This window comes from Talpa occidentalis, unplaced genomic scaffold (genome assembly GCF_014898055.3).
Source record: "Talpa occidentalis isolate TD23 unplaced genomic scaffold, MPIMG_talOcc4v2.1 talOcc4.3, whole genome shotgun sequence".
Lineage (NCBI taxonomy): Eukaryota > Metazoa > Chordata > Mammalia > Eulipotyphla > Talpidae > Talpa > Talpa occidentalis.
In genome coordinates, this window is record NW_023603184.1 from 147,982,193 (window position 1) to 147,996,130 (window position 13,938).

The 13,938-nt window shown below is 54.7% G+C and overlaps 1 protein-coding gene across 1 annotated transcript in view; it reads left to right on the plus strand.

Annotated features, from left to right (window-relative positions):
- Positions 1-13,938, plus strand: part of INPP5D (inositol polyphosphate-5-phosphatase D) — a 93,584-nt gene that overhangs the window by 72,773 nt on the left and 6,873 nt on the right. The window contains exons 14-24 of the mRNA XM_037524243.2: positions 63-159; positions 681-819; positions 1,479-1,587; positions 1,737-1,825; positions 3,013-3,094; positions 4,708-4,797; positions 6,853-6,966; positions 8,136-8,218; positions 8,966-9,053; positions 11,351-11,500; positions 13,326-13,422. Of these exons, the coding sequence (XP_037380140.1) occupies positions 63-159; positions 681-819; positions 1,479-1,587; positions 1,737-1,825; positions 3,013-3,094; positions 4,708-4,797; positions 6,853-6,966; positions 8,136-8,218; positions 8,966-9,053; positions 11,351-11,500; positions 13,326-13,422 (1,138 nt within the window). The remainder of the gene's footprint in view (positions 1-62; positions 160-680; positions 820-1,478; positions 1,588-1,736; positions 1,826-3,012; positions 3,095-4,707; positions 4,798-6,852; positions 6,967-8,135; positions 8,219-8,965; positions 9,054-11,350; positions 11,501-13,325; positions 13,423-13,938) is intronic.

Below are 13,938 nucleotides of genomic sequence, written 5' to 3' on the forward strand. Positions count from 1 at the left end.
TCCTTTCACCTCCCTCTCCCACCTGTTTGCTGTTCTGATTTCTTTCTCCCCCCCCCCCACAGGAAACAAGGGAGCTGTGGGGGTGTCCTTCATGTTCAACGGCACCTCCTTGGGGTTTGTGAACAGCCATTTAACTTCGGGAAGCGAAAAGAAACTCAGGTAATGGAGTTCTTTCCCCAAAGGGCCTGTGTTGGGGTTTCTGCCAGGCAGACCTCGCGCCCCTAAACACGGCAACTACCTGCTTGGCCCTGGGCTGGGCCTGCCCTGTCGGCCTTCAGGGCTGTCCCCTTAGAGGCACCCAGAGCTCAGCAGTGGCCACTGGTGTGGATGAAGCTGGTCTGAAGGACAGAACAGACATTTCCCATGTCGTTGGCCTAATAGACCCAAACGCCTCCCACTTCTAAGGGGGATCCCCTTTTGGGGGCACCCTACAGATCAAAGCCCATTTTCCTGATTAGTGGGCCTGGGCATCTCGAAAATTCACTATTCCAATTCCCCACTGAGCCGGTGTCCTTGTTCCTGGTTCTACCTGAAAGGCTCCTTGCTTCCCACCTGGACCCACCTGCACGGCAGGCGCTGAAGATTGAAGTCTCAGGTTCCCCCAATCCCCCTTGACGGCCTCCCGAGATGCATAGGGAGCCAGCAACCTGAGCTAAGATCTCTGCTTTTCCCTGAATTAGGCGAAACCAAAACTATATGAACATTCTCCGGTTTCTGGCTCTGGGAGATAAGAAGCTGAGTCCTTTTAACATCACTCACCGGTTCACCCACCTTTTCTGGCTCGGCGACCTCAACTACCGTGTAGAGCTGCCCACCTGGGTGAGGAGACCCTGGGGCTGGGGCTGCCCACCTGAGGGAAGAGACCCTGGGGCTGGGGCTGCCCACCTGGGTGAGGAGACCCTGGGGCTGGGGCAGAATCATGGAGATACAGACCGAGCTGGGTCAAGGGCACTATCCCCTTTGGACTCCAGGCAGTTCCCGCTGCAGACATTCAGCCTCTGCTCACCCCTCACCCCACTCCCTGTACTGGCCGCCCCTCCTCACCATCATTGCTGCTTCAGTGCCCCGACTGGCTGGGCCCAGACCTGCGGGAGAGGCTGAGGCAACCAGCTCAATTTTCTCCCCAAATTGCCAGTGACTGGCCGGCCTGAGGAAGACATTCGTTAAGTCAGGTGTCCAGCACCGTCCAGTGAGTGGTGGTCAGAGTGGCCCCAGGGCACAACTGGGCTTTGTCACTCAGGAGGTGAAGGCCTCTTTGGGAAGGGCTGTGGGCAGTCACAGTCACTAGCACCAGACGGGTTGCTTCTGGTGCCCCTGAAGGGCAGGCTGGGGCCTGGCCCTGGGGGAGAACTGACTGCTGGTACCAGGGTCTGGGCCGCCCCGGGGTCTCCAGGCCTGGAGCAGCCAGCAGGAGGGTGCGGGTGCTCCTGGTCGTCATGGTACGAGGTGGCATCTCACCGGTGGCTGGTGTCCTGCAGGAGGCAGAAACCATCATCCAGAAGATCAAGCAGCAGCAGTACAGCGACCTCCTGGCCCACGACCAGCTGCTCATGGAGAGGAAGGAGCAGAAGGTCTTCCTGCACTTTGGTAAGACCCGTGGCCTCTTCCCTTCTCCAGCTACCATCTCCCCATCCCCCCGCACCCCGTACCTCCCTGGGGAAGGAGTATGGAAGGAGGAACCTCAGCCAGAGATGTACGGGAATGGAAACTGAAACCAGGGTTTCGTTTGGTCGCAGAGGAGGAAGAAATCACGTTCGCACCCACCTACCGCTTTGAAAGACTGACCCGGGACAAGTACGCCTACACGAAGCAGAAGGCCACCGGGGTGAGTCCCTGGCACACACCCCGCCCCGCCCCCACCGGGGCCGGCTCACTCCTCCTGTGTCTGTGCCCATAGAGGCGAACAGGAAGTGAAGAGCATCCTTGTCCACTGGCCCACAAGTTAGAAATCATGTGTTGATTTATATATAGAGCAAAAAAACTCTTCCCTGCAGAGAGGCTGCACCCTGCTAGCCAAGAGTGCATGCTCCTTATTATCCGCCTTCTGTCCAGATAGACTGAGATTCTGAGAGAATTTAAAGCATGCTTTCCTTATTTGGATTCTGAAGCTCATGCTTAAATTTAAAAAAAAAACAAAAAAAACAAAAAACCTCTGATCAAATGTATTTGCTGCTTTGCCAAGCGAATCACCATTAAGCAGCTTGCTGCTGCAGGACTTATCAGAGCCTTTTATGTGTTAATGAGCGTGGTGGAACATCGTGTGCCAGCCTCACCCAGTCCTGGAGTACCAACTTATATCTTCTGCAAATGCTTATGTTCCAAGGAACAGTGTCTGGAGAAAACTGCAGTAAAGCTTTTATTCGTTGTTCTTCAAAAAATATTTACTGGTGAGCTATTATGGGCCTGGCACTCTCCTAGGTGATGGGAGGCCAAAGAGGACTAAGCCATCTGCCCCCAAAAATTTATAGTAGGAAAGACAAGGCCAGGCAAAGGCACAGCTGACTGTACCCAGGGGTAGGATATGATGGTGCCAAGTGCCCCACGGAGCAGCCAGGCAGGGGATGGGCATTCAGGGCAGGAAGGACCTGGACAGGCTCCTCACAGCAGGGGCATTTTGAAGGATGGCTTAGGTTTCCACAAGTAGATATGACAAGGGCTGAGGAGCACTAATCCATTTCAGGTTGAAAGACGTTGGCACAGATGCTAAGTGTAAAGTTCTGGCACCTTCCAGAGCCCAGTCCCAGGAGGCAAACCCCATGGCGGGGCCTGAGGGCTGCAGAGGTGCTCTGTACTGGGGGTCTCTGGAAGGCCTAGAGGGGTGGAGTCAGGACTTGGGGCAAATGAAAAGGGTTTGAAGCCACCTGCGGAGACTATCAGGAAATTCTATAAACAGCCAAAAGCAGGTAAATTCAAGGATTGGAGAGGCCATGAGTTAATCTTTTACTAATATTTTAAAAGACAAACAAGAGAAAAAAGCAGGCATTTTGCAAAGTTTGTGACTTTGATTTGCAGATGAAGTACAACTTGCCCTCCTGGTGTGACCGAGTCCTCTGGAAGTCGTACCCCCTGGTGCACGTGGTGTGCCAGTCCTACGGTGAGTGAGTGGCCCTTCGGCCCATGGTGAGCGCTCCCTCAGCCCGAGCAGGTGACCTGAAGAGCCACAGCCCTGCTTTGGGGAACGTTTGAATTAAGGGGCCATTTCCAAAGAAATCCAGTTTTATTTCTTTTGAAAAGAGCCTCTTAAAGTGGAACCATAAGAAAGATATTCTTGTAGTCAAAAGTGATCAACTATTGGAAATTCACATGGGGGAGGGCAGAGAGAGATCAAAGCAGGGAGGAGTCCCTATGCACAGTGTTGGGGGACTATGAGGACTTGGGTGGGGGGGCAAGGTGTGATAACATGTATTTGTAGATGTGTGAACCTGTACCCCTAAAACTGAGTGCTTTAAGCCACGCTTACCTCAATAAACATACATACATGCATATCCTGCCCCCAAAGTTAATAAATAGGTTTAAATTATTTTTGAAAATAATAAAAAGGGAACCAGCTTGTCAACCCTGTCATTTCTCACCGCGGCCGCTCCAGTCTTCTTTCCCTCCTCGCCTGCGTCAGCCACCGCAGCCCGGGACCCTCACCCGCTTCTTTCTGCAGGTCCACATGTGCTGATGCCCCTCCTACCGCCTCCCTCAGAGAAGGGGTCCCCTCCTTCTTCCCCAGCTTTCTTTTTTATCTGATTTGCTGCATCCCCTCCTCCTGCTCCCTGACCAGTCTCATGCCCACGTCCTTCTCTCGACATTCTCCATCCACCTCATCGTCCCGTTTTCTCTCAGCCATCCGTCATGTTTTGTGATGGTTGTGAGCACGTGAGCGTTTTTCCCATGTTCTCAACCATCTCTGTTTTTGTGTGTGTGAATTGCCCATGTCCTTTGGTTGATTGAGAGCTGGGATGTCTCTCTCTCTCTTGCTGGCGTCTCTGCAGAAAAGGGTAGCAGATCTTTTATTGCCTTCTTGGTCCCCTGTGCTGATGGCTTCTCCTACCCCCATGAATGCTTGGTGTGTCCTGGAGTTTCACCCCTGCCTCTTCTCAGCCTTCCCTCTGGAGCCTCATAACTCAGCTTCCCCCGAACCTCTTGACTCCATGTCCACTGATTTCCGGGCCCGTGTGCCCCACTGAGCATTATCAAAGGTACTTGGACCTCAGAAGCTCTAGAGCTTCTCTCTTCCCTCTTCCTAACAGCTCTGCTGCCGTCCCTTCTCACCCAAGCCCCACACTCTTCAAGGAGTTGTCTATACTCAGTGTCTACACTTCCTCACCTTCCCCCTCTGCTGACCCTTCGAGGCATTGGGGGTCGGGGTGGTGCCTCTCCTCCTCTGATGCTCAGGGACCTTAATCCCACTCTGGGCTATGGGCTCCTGGTCATTAAGTAAGGGCTTAGACCAGAAAAATCTCCACAGTACACAAGCCACTGTCTACTTCAAAACACAAAAGTCTTTAGGAAACACTAGTATGGGCATGCTTTAGTGACGAAGAGACAGCATCAGACCTCACTGAGCTTTTTAAGCAGGCTGTAAGTCAATGGGATGACAGGTGTGAAACTTCTGGAAATATCCCTAGGTGTAAGTTGATTTCTGCCATGGGTTTGCCATCCTTGGCTTGACCAAAGGGTCTCTTCTTCCTGCTCAGAAATGCCTTCCCTCCCCTGCAGGCAGCACCAGTGACATCATGACCAGTGACCACAGCCCTGTCTTTGCCACGTTTGAGGCAGGGGTCACCTCCCAGTTTGTCTCCAAGAACGGTAAGTCAGGGACAATGTCCACCCCTCCATTGTCCATGCCAGCCGGTGTGGGGCGTTCATCTTCTGATTGCAGCAATCAGTTGTCTGCCTTCCATGAAGGTTCATCCTTCCCGGGAAGCCCATGGCCTCTGGATGGGTCTCTTCGTGTCCAAATCGCATTGCGACTTCTGTTCAGAGCATTTTCTTGCTCTTTTTGGCAAATATGTCAGCATTTTAAGCTTTGGTTTTAATACGGGGTGAAAATTGGGTCAATAAGTGTTTTCTTAGGAGTTACGCATCTGTCACCAAAGATAATTCTGAGGGGGGTATGGGCGAATTTTTGATACTGATGCATTTATTTCAGTATATTTTAATTTCCTCTCTTCCGTGTAGGCAGGCAACACTGGTTTCCGATTAGTGTTGTGATATACCTTCTTACTTAAATATTTATTTTCGCTTAAAAAGAGTGGATTTAAAGAAAACATGAGTTAATATTAGCACAGCTGCTTGGTAGGCAGAGATGATAAAAATCGTGAAGGTAGGAGGTGGATCACCGAGCTTGGGGAAACGCTGGAGTAAGTGATACTTAGATTTGCAGGTAATTTTCAAAGCATCCCGCTCAGCCCTGGCCCCCAGGAGGCCCTTGTTCCCGCAGGGGCTGATGTCCTCAGTCTCATGTCTAGTTCTCAGCCTGGGGGCCCCGGAGCAGTGTTATTCCCTCTGCCCACCTCTTCTGTGTCACACGCATTTACGGGAGGCTGAGTGGGGGGCTCCAGATAGGGGCTGGAATGTCCGTGTCCTCCTTACCCCGAGGGACCAGGGAGACTGGACGGCTGCCTTCCAGAGCCGCTTTTCTCCATCCGGGGGTCTAATGTCCACAGCCCAGCAGCGCGACCTCCTTCCTCCACCTAAGCCTCATCTCACCCTCCCGTCCTTACTCGCTTTGCCTTTTAGGACCTTCCATCTGAGTCCCGCCCTCCTCCCTTTCTCTGGGGTCCCTCTGCACTGGTGGGGGGGCTGTTGCACCCGCTGCAGGCCTCGAGTCGCAGGCATGGCTTGTCCCCAGTGGAACTCAGCCCGCCGTGGACATTCCCAAATACCCAGCACCTGGATTCAGTGTCGGTTGGGCCTTTACCCAAGCAGACCAGGCCCGGGTGCTGTGGGCCTTAAAAAAGGAAAGAAAAACTGAGCGAAATGAGCCAGAGCTAGACACATACTTAGGAGACAGACACCTCCTTACGGTGTCACTTATATGTGGAATTTAAAAAAAAAAAAAAAAAGCTGACTTCATAGAAACAGAAGAACAGGGAGGTGGGGAGATAAGGTCAAGGGCACAAACCACAATGACATGATGAGTAAGCTCTGAGGACCCACACACGGCAAGGGAGTGCGCGGCGCAGTGCAGTGCTGTGTCCTCGAAATCGCTGAGAGCAGACCTCAGCCCCTCGCCACGCGAAGAGCTACCTGTGAGGTGCCGGGCGTGGGAATTTCCTTGATCCTGGCAATCATTTCACAAGGTCTATACATAGCAAGTTGGCGTGTTGTGCATTTTAAATATAGACCATTACATTTGTCAATTATTCTTCAATAAAGCGGGGAAAAGAAAGAGAAAGGCAGGCTCGGGGGCAGAGCTCGGTGGCGCAGAATTTCCACGGAAGGACAGACAGACGCAGTTCAGAGCCGGCGTGAGTCACTGACGATAGCAGCCGGCCCGCTGAGGCCACGGGTGCTCCCCTGGTGAGCGCCGGCACCCGCCCCACCCGACTCGCACAGAGTGGATCTGCGTGTCCAGTGGCCGAGCCGTCCCGTCGTGCCCGGCATCACGGTCACAGAGCCCGTGGGGAGACCGCGGCAGCGGGGGCAGGCACGCTGAGGGTGCGTCTCTGGACCCCGAACTCTTCTCTTCCTGCTCTGTTCCCCTTCCCAGGCTGGGACTTGGGAAGATCTCAGGGGCGCTCCGGTGGGGCATTCCGCAAACCTCTCCTTCCTCCTGCCCCCCCCCCCTGTCCCGGCCCCCAGAGGGCTCAGCTCTGCCTCCTGCGCGTGGCAGACACGAGTCTCTGTTCTCTGTTCCAGGGCCCGGGGCTGCGGACAGTCAAGGGCAGATCGAGTTTCTCCAGTGCTACGCCACGCTCAAGACCAAGTCCCAGACCAAATTCTACCTGGAATTCCACTCGAGCTGCTTGGAGAGTGCGTGGGCCCTGCAGGGCGCGGGGAGGGTGGGCAGGCCCCCCTCTTTCTCACCAGTGTCTTTTCGCTGGGGTTGCTTTGCTTCATTTCTCCTCCCCGGGACGGACTCATGGATGAGTGACAACAGGGGTCAGAGAAGTGGTGTCACAAGTCAAGGGTACCAGGGGACACGCAGATAATGTGTGAGGGGGGCCCTCAGGGCCTGCGGTGCTGTTATTTCAGCCCCAGGACATTGGCCCTTGGCCCACAGCGAGGGTCGCCAGTTGATGACTCCCCCAGGCTGGCACCAGGGCCCAAGCAGCTGCTGGTAACCCCCTAGCATTTCTTGGGGTCCTCTGTCTGCCCCCCAACCACCTCACGCGGGCATCTCTCAGGTGGTCTGGAGCGTTTTTGAGCATGCTGGCGCCGGCCCGCAGCAGCAGTTAGCACTCCCGTGTTTAGGAAACACCCTTTCTGGCGACATTCTGGGCTTATTGTCTAAAGCTGCTGCCTGGCCGCGAGATCTGTGTGGCTCCAGCTGGCTCCGCTGAGCCGGTCTGGAGAGTGGTGAGGGGGTAGGATCAGCTCCGCCCATCTTATGACAGGGGAGATGCTTCCAGAAACTGGGGAGACAGTGAGTGCCCCCCTCCTGCAGTGCCCCCCCACCTCCGCGGGCTGGGACCTGGTGACCACTGACCTTCTCCCCCACGTCTCTGCATCCCAGCCCTGCGGCAGGGGCAAAGCCCTTCCAAAAGGGAAGAGGATTTTGTGCGGGTGTTTTTAATAAACTATGGAGACATTTGCATACATTTCTATGGAAACAGCATATTAGGAAGCTTAAATTAGCATTTCAAAAGGCTGCTATCTTGAGTGGCGTGGGACGCCTGTCATCTCTCCTGATCTCTTCGCCTGCGATGTGATGTGATGATTTCTTTGTTGCCTGGTTTGTGGCAAAGAGGAGCCAAAAAGAAGGGGACATGCTCGGATTTTCATAGAAATAATTAGACCGTGTTGGCAAATGACCATCCCTGCACCAAAACAGAATCCCCCACACCCCTAAACAATGCTGAGGCCCCTGTAGACAGAACGGGGAGACTACCTTCCCTGTGGGGGTGGGTGGGGGTGTCCCTGACAGTCTGTCTGGTTTCTTGCTCTGTTTTCTAAAACTCAGCCCTCTTGCCCCCCGACAGGTTTTGTCAAGAGTCAGGAAGGAGAAAACGAAGAAGGAGCCGAAGGAGAGTTGTTGGTGAAGTTTGGAGAAACCCTTCCAAAGGTGACTGGAGCCCCCAACTGCACCCAGAGGCTGGCACAAGGGGTCTCGGTGTCTGTGGCAGGGTGGAGGTGGAGTGGGGAGGGACAGCAGGTGCCACATGTGCCCCCTATGTTGTGTGGGCACCAGGACACGCAGCCTCTCCTGTGCTTGCACCGACACAGCCCTACCCCAGGAGGCTGGATTCACCCACCTGCCATCAGCACGCCCACAGGAGTCAGATGGCCCAATGCAGGGTCTGTGGGGTCATTCCCCAAACTGTACCACTAGTGGCCCCCAGGCTGCCTCCTACCCAGATGGACACTGGCCGCCTCCTACCCAGGGGCCACAGGTGCCACTGTCTGCTGCTGGCCCTGGGAGGCGGCCAAGGAGAAAGGCCCCATCTGGGGAGCCTGGCACAAGTGGGTGCCTCAGACCTGGGTCCCAGTCCCACAGCCACCTGCCTGTCTGCCTTGCCCCTCTCCCTACGACACTGGGGTTTACAAAGGAGGAAAGAAGCAATGGAGATGGACGAATTAAGAGTCAGGGTCTCTCCCTGGGCCCGGCTGCAGTGCGGAGGGGGCAAGAAAGGAAGCCTACACCCCTTTGGGTGAATAGGATGTTCATACGGGTCCCTTCCTGCTTACTTGGGCATGGAAAGCGGAATTTGTTCAGTAAGAACAGCTACTGTTGTCCAGAGTGCTTCCACCTCTGGGCTGGCAACGCTCACCCACTGCCCCCACCAGCCTCACCCAGCCTGTTCCTCTGCAGCTGAAGCCCATCATCTCTGACCCTGAGTACCTGCTGGACCAGCACATCCTGATTAGCATTAAGTCCTCTGACAGCGATGAGTCCTACGGTAAGGGCCCGGGACAAGGTCTGCGGGCACCCCTGTGCTGCTGGCTGGAGGGCTCCAATGTGAGGGTGGGGGCGGCCTCTCCTGGAGAAACCCAATGACTACTCCCTACCCCACGCCCCAGGAAGGGGTAGCTCACCCCTCCTGGGAGCCCACCAGCAGATACCGCACCTCCATTTCCTGAGCTTTTTCCTCTGTGGTCCCCTCCATGTGCTCACAGGTGTTTGATTTACTCTGATAAGGCCTGGTGGAGGAGGGACTGTCCTCCCACGTACTAAGTGGGGTGCTCAGAGGTGAAGTGACGCCCAGGTCACACAGGCACTAACTGGCTGAGTCCTGATTTGAACCTAGGCCTGCCCTGCTTTGCTCAGTGCCCAGCCTGTCCCTGGCTTGAGCCCAAGGCTGGTGTGCCCCTGGCACTTTCGGTGTGGCTGAAACATAGGGTGAGAGGGGCAGGAGCCAGAGGGAAACTGGAGGCCAGAGCGAGACCCAGCAGCTCCGTGCAAACCAGGCCGAGGCAAATGAGCAGCAGGAGCCACTGAAAAGTCAGGCAAGACGGTACCTGTGCAGATTTGCCTCTTAGCAAGGTGTGGTGGCAGTGCCCAAGACGAGGGCCAGGGAGCCAGAATGGAGGGGAACGGCATGAAACAGAGAGGAGAAAATTGAGAGGTATCGACATTGGTTGTGGGAACACGAGGGAGTCAGATGGCCCTGGAGGCAGGCAGGGAGACTGCAGCCGAAGGGATTGGAACATGCTTTGGTGCTGATCGCCGGAAGCCAGGACGCAGAAAGAGGCTATAGACACCGAGGGTGACGCCGTGTCTGGGTTGCCGTGCGCAGGCGCTGCCACGGGCTGTCAGCTCTGTCACCACCTCACTGCAGAGGGAGCACTAGTGTGACTTGTCCAAAGTCACAAAGCCACCGAGTGTCCTTGACAAGCTACTTACCACTCGACTTGCACCCAGGCAGCCGGGCTCCAGAATCCACGGTCCCCGAGCCAGGGCAGGCTGGGCAGAGCCCGAGGGTCTGCCAGTCAGGGTCAGAGTCTCCTAAGAGAAAGGGCTGGGAGTTCCTAGGTTTGGTGGAAGGAATGGGAACACGGGCCTGCGGGTGCTGTTGTCTTGTTCCGGAAACAACTCTACTCCTGTGTCTCCTCTGGAGATTCACACCCGCAGACTGCAGATACCATGTTATTATTACACATCATGGTAATAACAGAAAAAGTAGCCGACAGCCTGTCTCAGCTACAGCACTCGCTGTCTGGCTTCACGCTTGCATCTCATGCCTGGGCACACCCAGATTCCAGATTATCATCACGGAGCTACCACTGGGCGTCGTGCCTTTAAATCATACACATTTTCCATGATCCTCCTCCGTGGCTGCCCTTCACAGCTGTTGCTTTTTAGTGGCTTCATAATATTCCACAAATGACCTGTCATTTACAGTACTCCATGTTCTTATGTTTGAGGCTCAGCCAGGTATTTTGACTATGTTGTCAACAATCTGAGATGGGTCTCTCGGCGGGCACCTTTTATTCTTCTTCAGCGACATTTTCCTTCTGGATCAGCTAGGATAAGCCACGTGTTGGCTGAGTGGATATTCGTGATGCCAGCACTTGTTATCAGACGGCCAGCCCTGAAGACTAGCCAGGCTGGGGCTGGGTCTTCTTTTCCCTCCCTTGATTTTGTGCTAATTTGCTGTCTGTGAAAAAGTACCTTCGTGTTCCCTTCGTTGGCGTTTTTGATGACTCGGGAAACTGAACCAGTTTGTCTTTATTGAAATGAACCAGCCACAGTTCCGCTAGTGTACTGGGGTTGCTACCCATTTATCTGCTGGGGATGCGATTTTGAGGAGTTCCCGAGGAGTGCAGATGAAAGCTCCTCTGTGAAGCTGGCTGCTCATCCCCCGCCCGCCCGCCCCTTTTCATTTTCAGTTTTGTTTTCTCGCCATGTGCAGAAGTTTTAAACTTCTGCAGACTCTATCAGTCTTGTTTTGTCATTTCTTTCGTTGCTTCAAACCTCGGGAAATGACTGTTCCCTCTGGTAGTCAGATGAGTATTGACTTCTAGTTTTCTGCTGGATTTTCTATGATTTTTTTTTGCATTTTGCTGTAATGTTGGAAGTGTTCCCCCCAAATGGCGGTTCCATCACTCGACAGGCTTTCTCCATAATACCCGCCTCGATCGCCGTCTCGGGGATCGTCTTTGAGCAACTTTGCGTCTGGAGCTCTGGGCTGGGTGTGTGAGGTTTCTCCTGGGACATGACGGTGGGGTCGTCATGTGACCTCGCCCCCTTCCCCAGGCGAGGGCTGCATTGCTCTGCGGTTAGAAGCCACGGAAACTCAGCTCCCCATCTACACACCTCTCACCCACCATGGCGAGATGACCGGCCACTTCCGTGGGGAGATCAAGCTGCAGACCTCCGAAGGCAAGATGAGAGAGAAGCTCTATGGTAAGTGGCATGTGCCCCGGCGCCTTCCTCGGCCCTGCCAGCTTAGGCACAGGACCAAGGTTGCTCCCAACAAAGCCGTCGAATATGCTCTCTGCCGACGAGATCCGAGAGACACTCTGGCGTAAGAACCGCCAACCCCTTCCTGACCCCAGACACCCCTCATCTTTAAAGATAAAAGTTTGCACATTTTCCAGGTCCTCTTCTCTCAGCTGATACCAGCCCCTTAGGCCTATGCCTCCCTGTTGCCACCTCCACCCAAATTGAGTTCCCCAATAATCCTGCCAATGCTAAGTGGCCCCCAGGCAGCGGGGAGAGGAGACTGAGGCCTGTGATGGCTGTTTTCTTCAAGCCCACCCTCGTCCTGCCTCGTGGTGCCCACCCCCCTCTGCACCTGCCAAATAGCTCTCATGTGTGAACACCCAAGGGCTGTCCTGCCCCAGGCACAGTTCTTGGGCTTTCCCTCCCAACCCCTACACCCCCAAAATAGCAGAGTGGATTCTCTTCCCAGCAGAGTCCCAGCACCTCTGTGAACATGAACTCAAATCTTCCAGTCCCGGTCCCGTGAAAGCCTCTTGCTTACTTTGACTGGGAGGAGTCCGCGTGGAAGTGACTCCGGGGCCTTCCCCCTGGGGAACCAGCCCCTGCCACTCCCCACTTGCAGAGCCTCCTCGGCTAGATGCAACCTGTCACTCCTCCATCATGGGAGACTGAAGTGCAGCCCAGAGGCCCTAACATCAAAGGGGGCACGCGGGTGTGTCTACACTCAAATGTGTTCTTTTCTCTGAATTCCACCCATCATTCGTCATTTAGAAACTTAGAAATTAGCATGTAGATTTCTTAATCGTATCCATCATGTTAACAATCCCTCTGCTTGAATATGAAAAAGCTTGAGAGGCACAAAACTTCAGAATTTGTTAATCAGGTATTTCTCCCTTTCATATAGCAACAGGTGAATTTTTTCCCCTCTTCTCTTCCATTCCCATTCAAAAGCACTCAAATAACAAAGCCCAAAATTGGCTTGAGTTGCCTTTAACTTTCTGCTTGATGTTGTATGAAGTGATCATCTTATAACTGTCACCTCATTTCTCACTCACAGCAGCCTGGTGAGGCAGGTATTATCCTTGTGCGGTAGACAGGGAAACTGAGGCACAGAGGACTGAAGGTCAAAAACCTGGAAAGTGGGTAGTTCAAGGCAGAAGTCCCACCTCCCCAAGTCTCTGCTAAGTAGGACTCTGTAAACATGGGGGCCCTGCCTCTCACATGAGGAGAGAGTGAGACTCGCTTTATATGGGTGTCTGGCACCCCATTCCAGGGCAGGCTCTGGGCCTCCAAGGCTGCTGCCCTCCACACTCAAGGCTCCCCCTTCTGGCCTGCGGGGGCTCCTTTCTCTAGCAGGACAGTGGGTTGGGGTAAAGGGTATTCAGCTCCTCTGCCACCACTAGCCAGGAGCAGAAATGGGGTTCCCCATTTAGCCCACGAATGGGTTTACTTTGGGTACTGCACACTCCTGCATAGCCCCTTGTTAGATTTTATTCTAATTGTCAAGAAATAATCGCCTAATTTGTCCTTGTGGCAACTCCATGTTGGGAGTGTCCCATGACACACCAGTTGGGCCCCATACCCAGGTCTCCTTCCTCTGGGGCCAGGGCAGACATAACCAGTCAACCATGGGCCCCGTGTGAAGCCTCAGAATCCTGCTTCACCATACCGCAGGCGGCGGTACTCACCATCCAGCCTCGGGGAGCACGTGGAAGCCCCTGCCATCCTGGCCTGTCTACCTGGGTGCTGGGGCCTCACTGGCTCTTTCCTGGCCCTTTTCTACCAGACTTTGTGAAGACCGAGCGGGACGAGTCCAGTGGACCCAAGTCTCTGAAGAGCTTCACCGGCCACGACCCCATGAAGCATTGGGAACCTGCCAACAGGTAAGGGGAGTGGGGGGGCCCACAGGCTGGCCTGGCAGACCCAGGGGAGGCGAGGCCTGCTTCTGCCCCCAGGCTCTGCCCAAACATGGAGGCCAGTGTGGCTGTGATGAGCGGAGCCTCCTCTGCTGTGGGGTTTGGCTCCAGTCTGTGAGCTTGTTTGCCTACTATGGCTTGTCGGGTTGGAGAACCTGATGGGGTGCAGTCCCTGACTTGGGCACCCCCAGCCGGGGAGAACATGCCCAGAGGAGGGCGCAGCTGCAGAGATGGGACTGTTGTCGTGTCTCCTGTGGGTCTGGGGACATCAGCAATCGAGGCTGGGGGTTGACGACCCCATTCCGTTACTAAGGGGGAAAGGCAGGCGGGCTGTTCTTGGCAGAGGCCGCATGGGAATGATCTGGACATAGACGTCTCTAAGGCTAGGGAGCAACGGGGGCAGCTCTGCCTACTGGTGTGGTCCCAAGTTCCAGAATCAAGCCAGCCAGGGTTGGCGCGGCCTCCCTGCCAGCTTATGGAGGG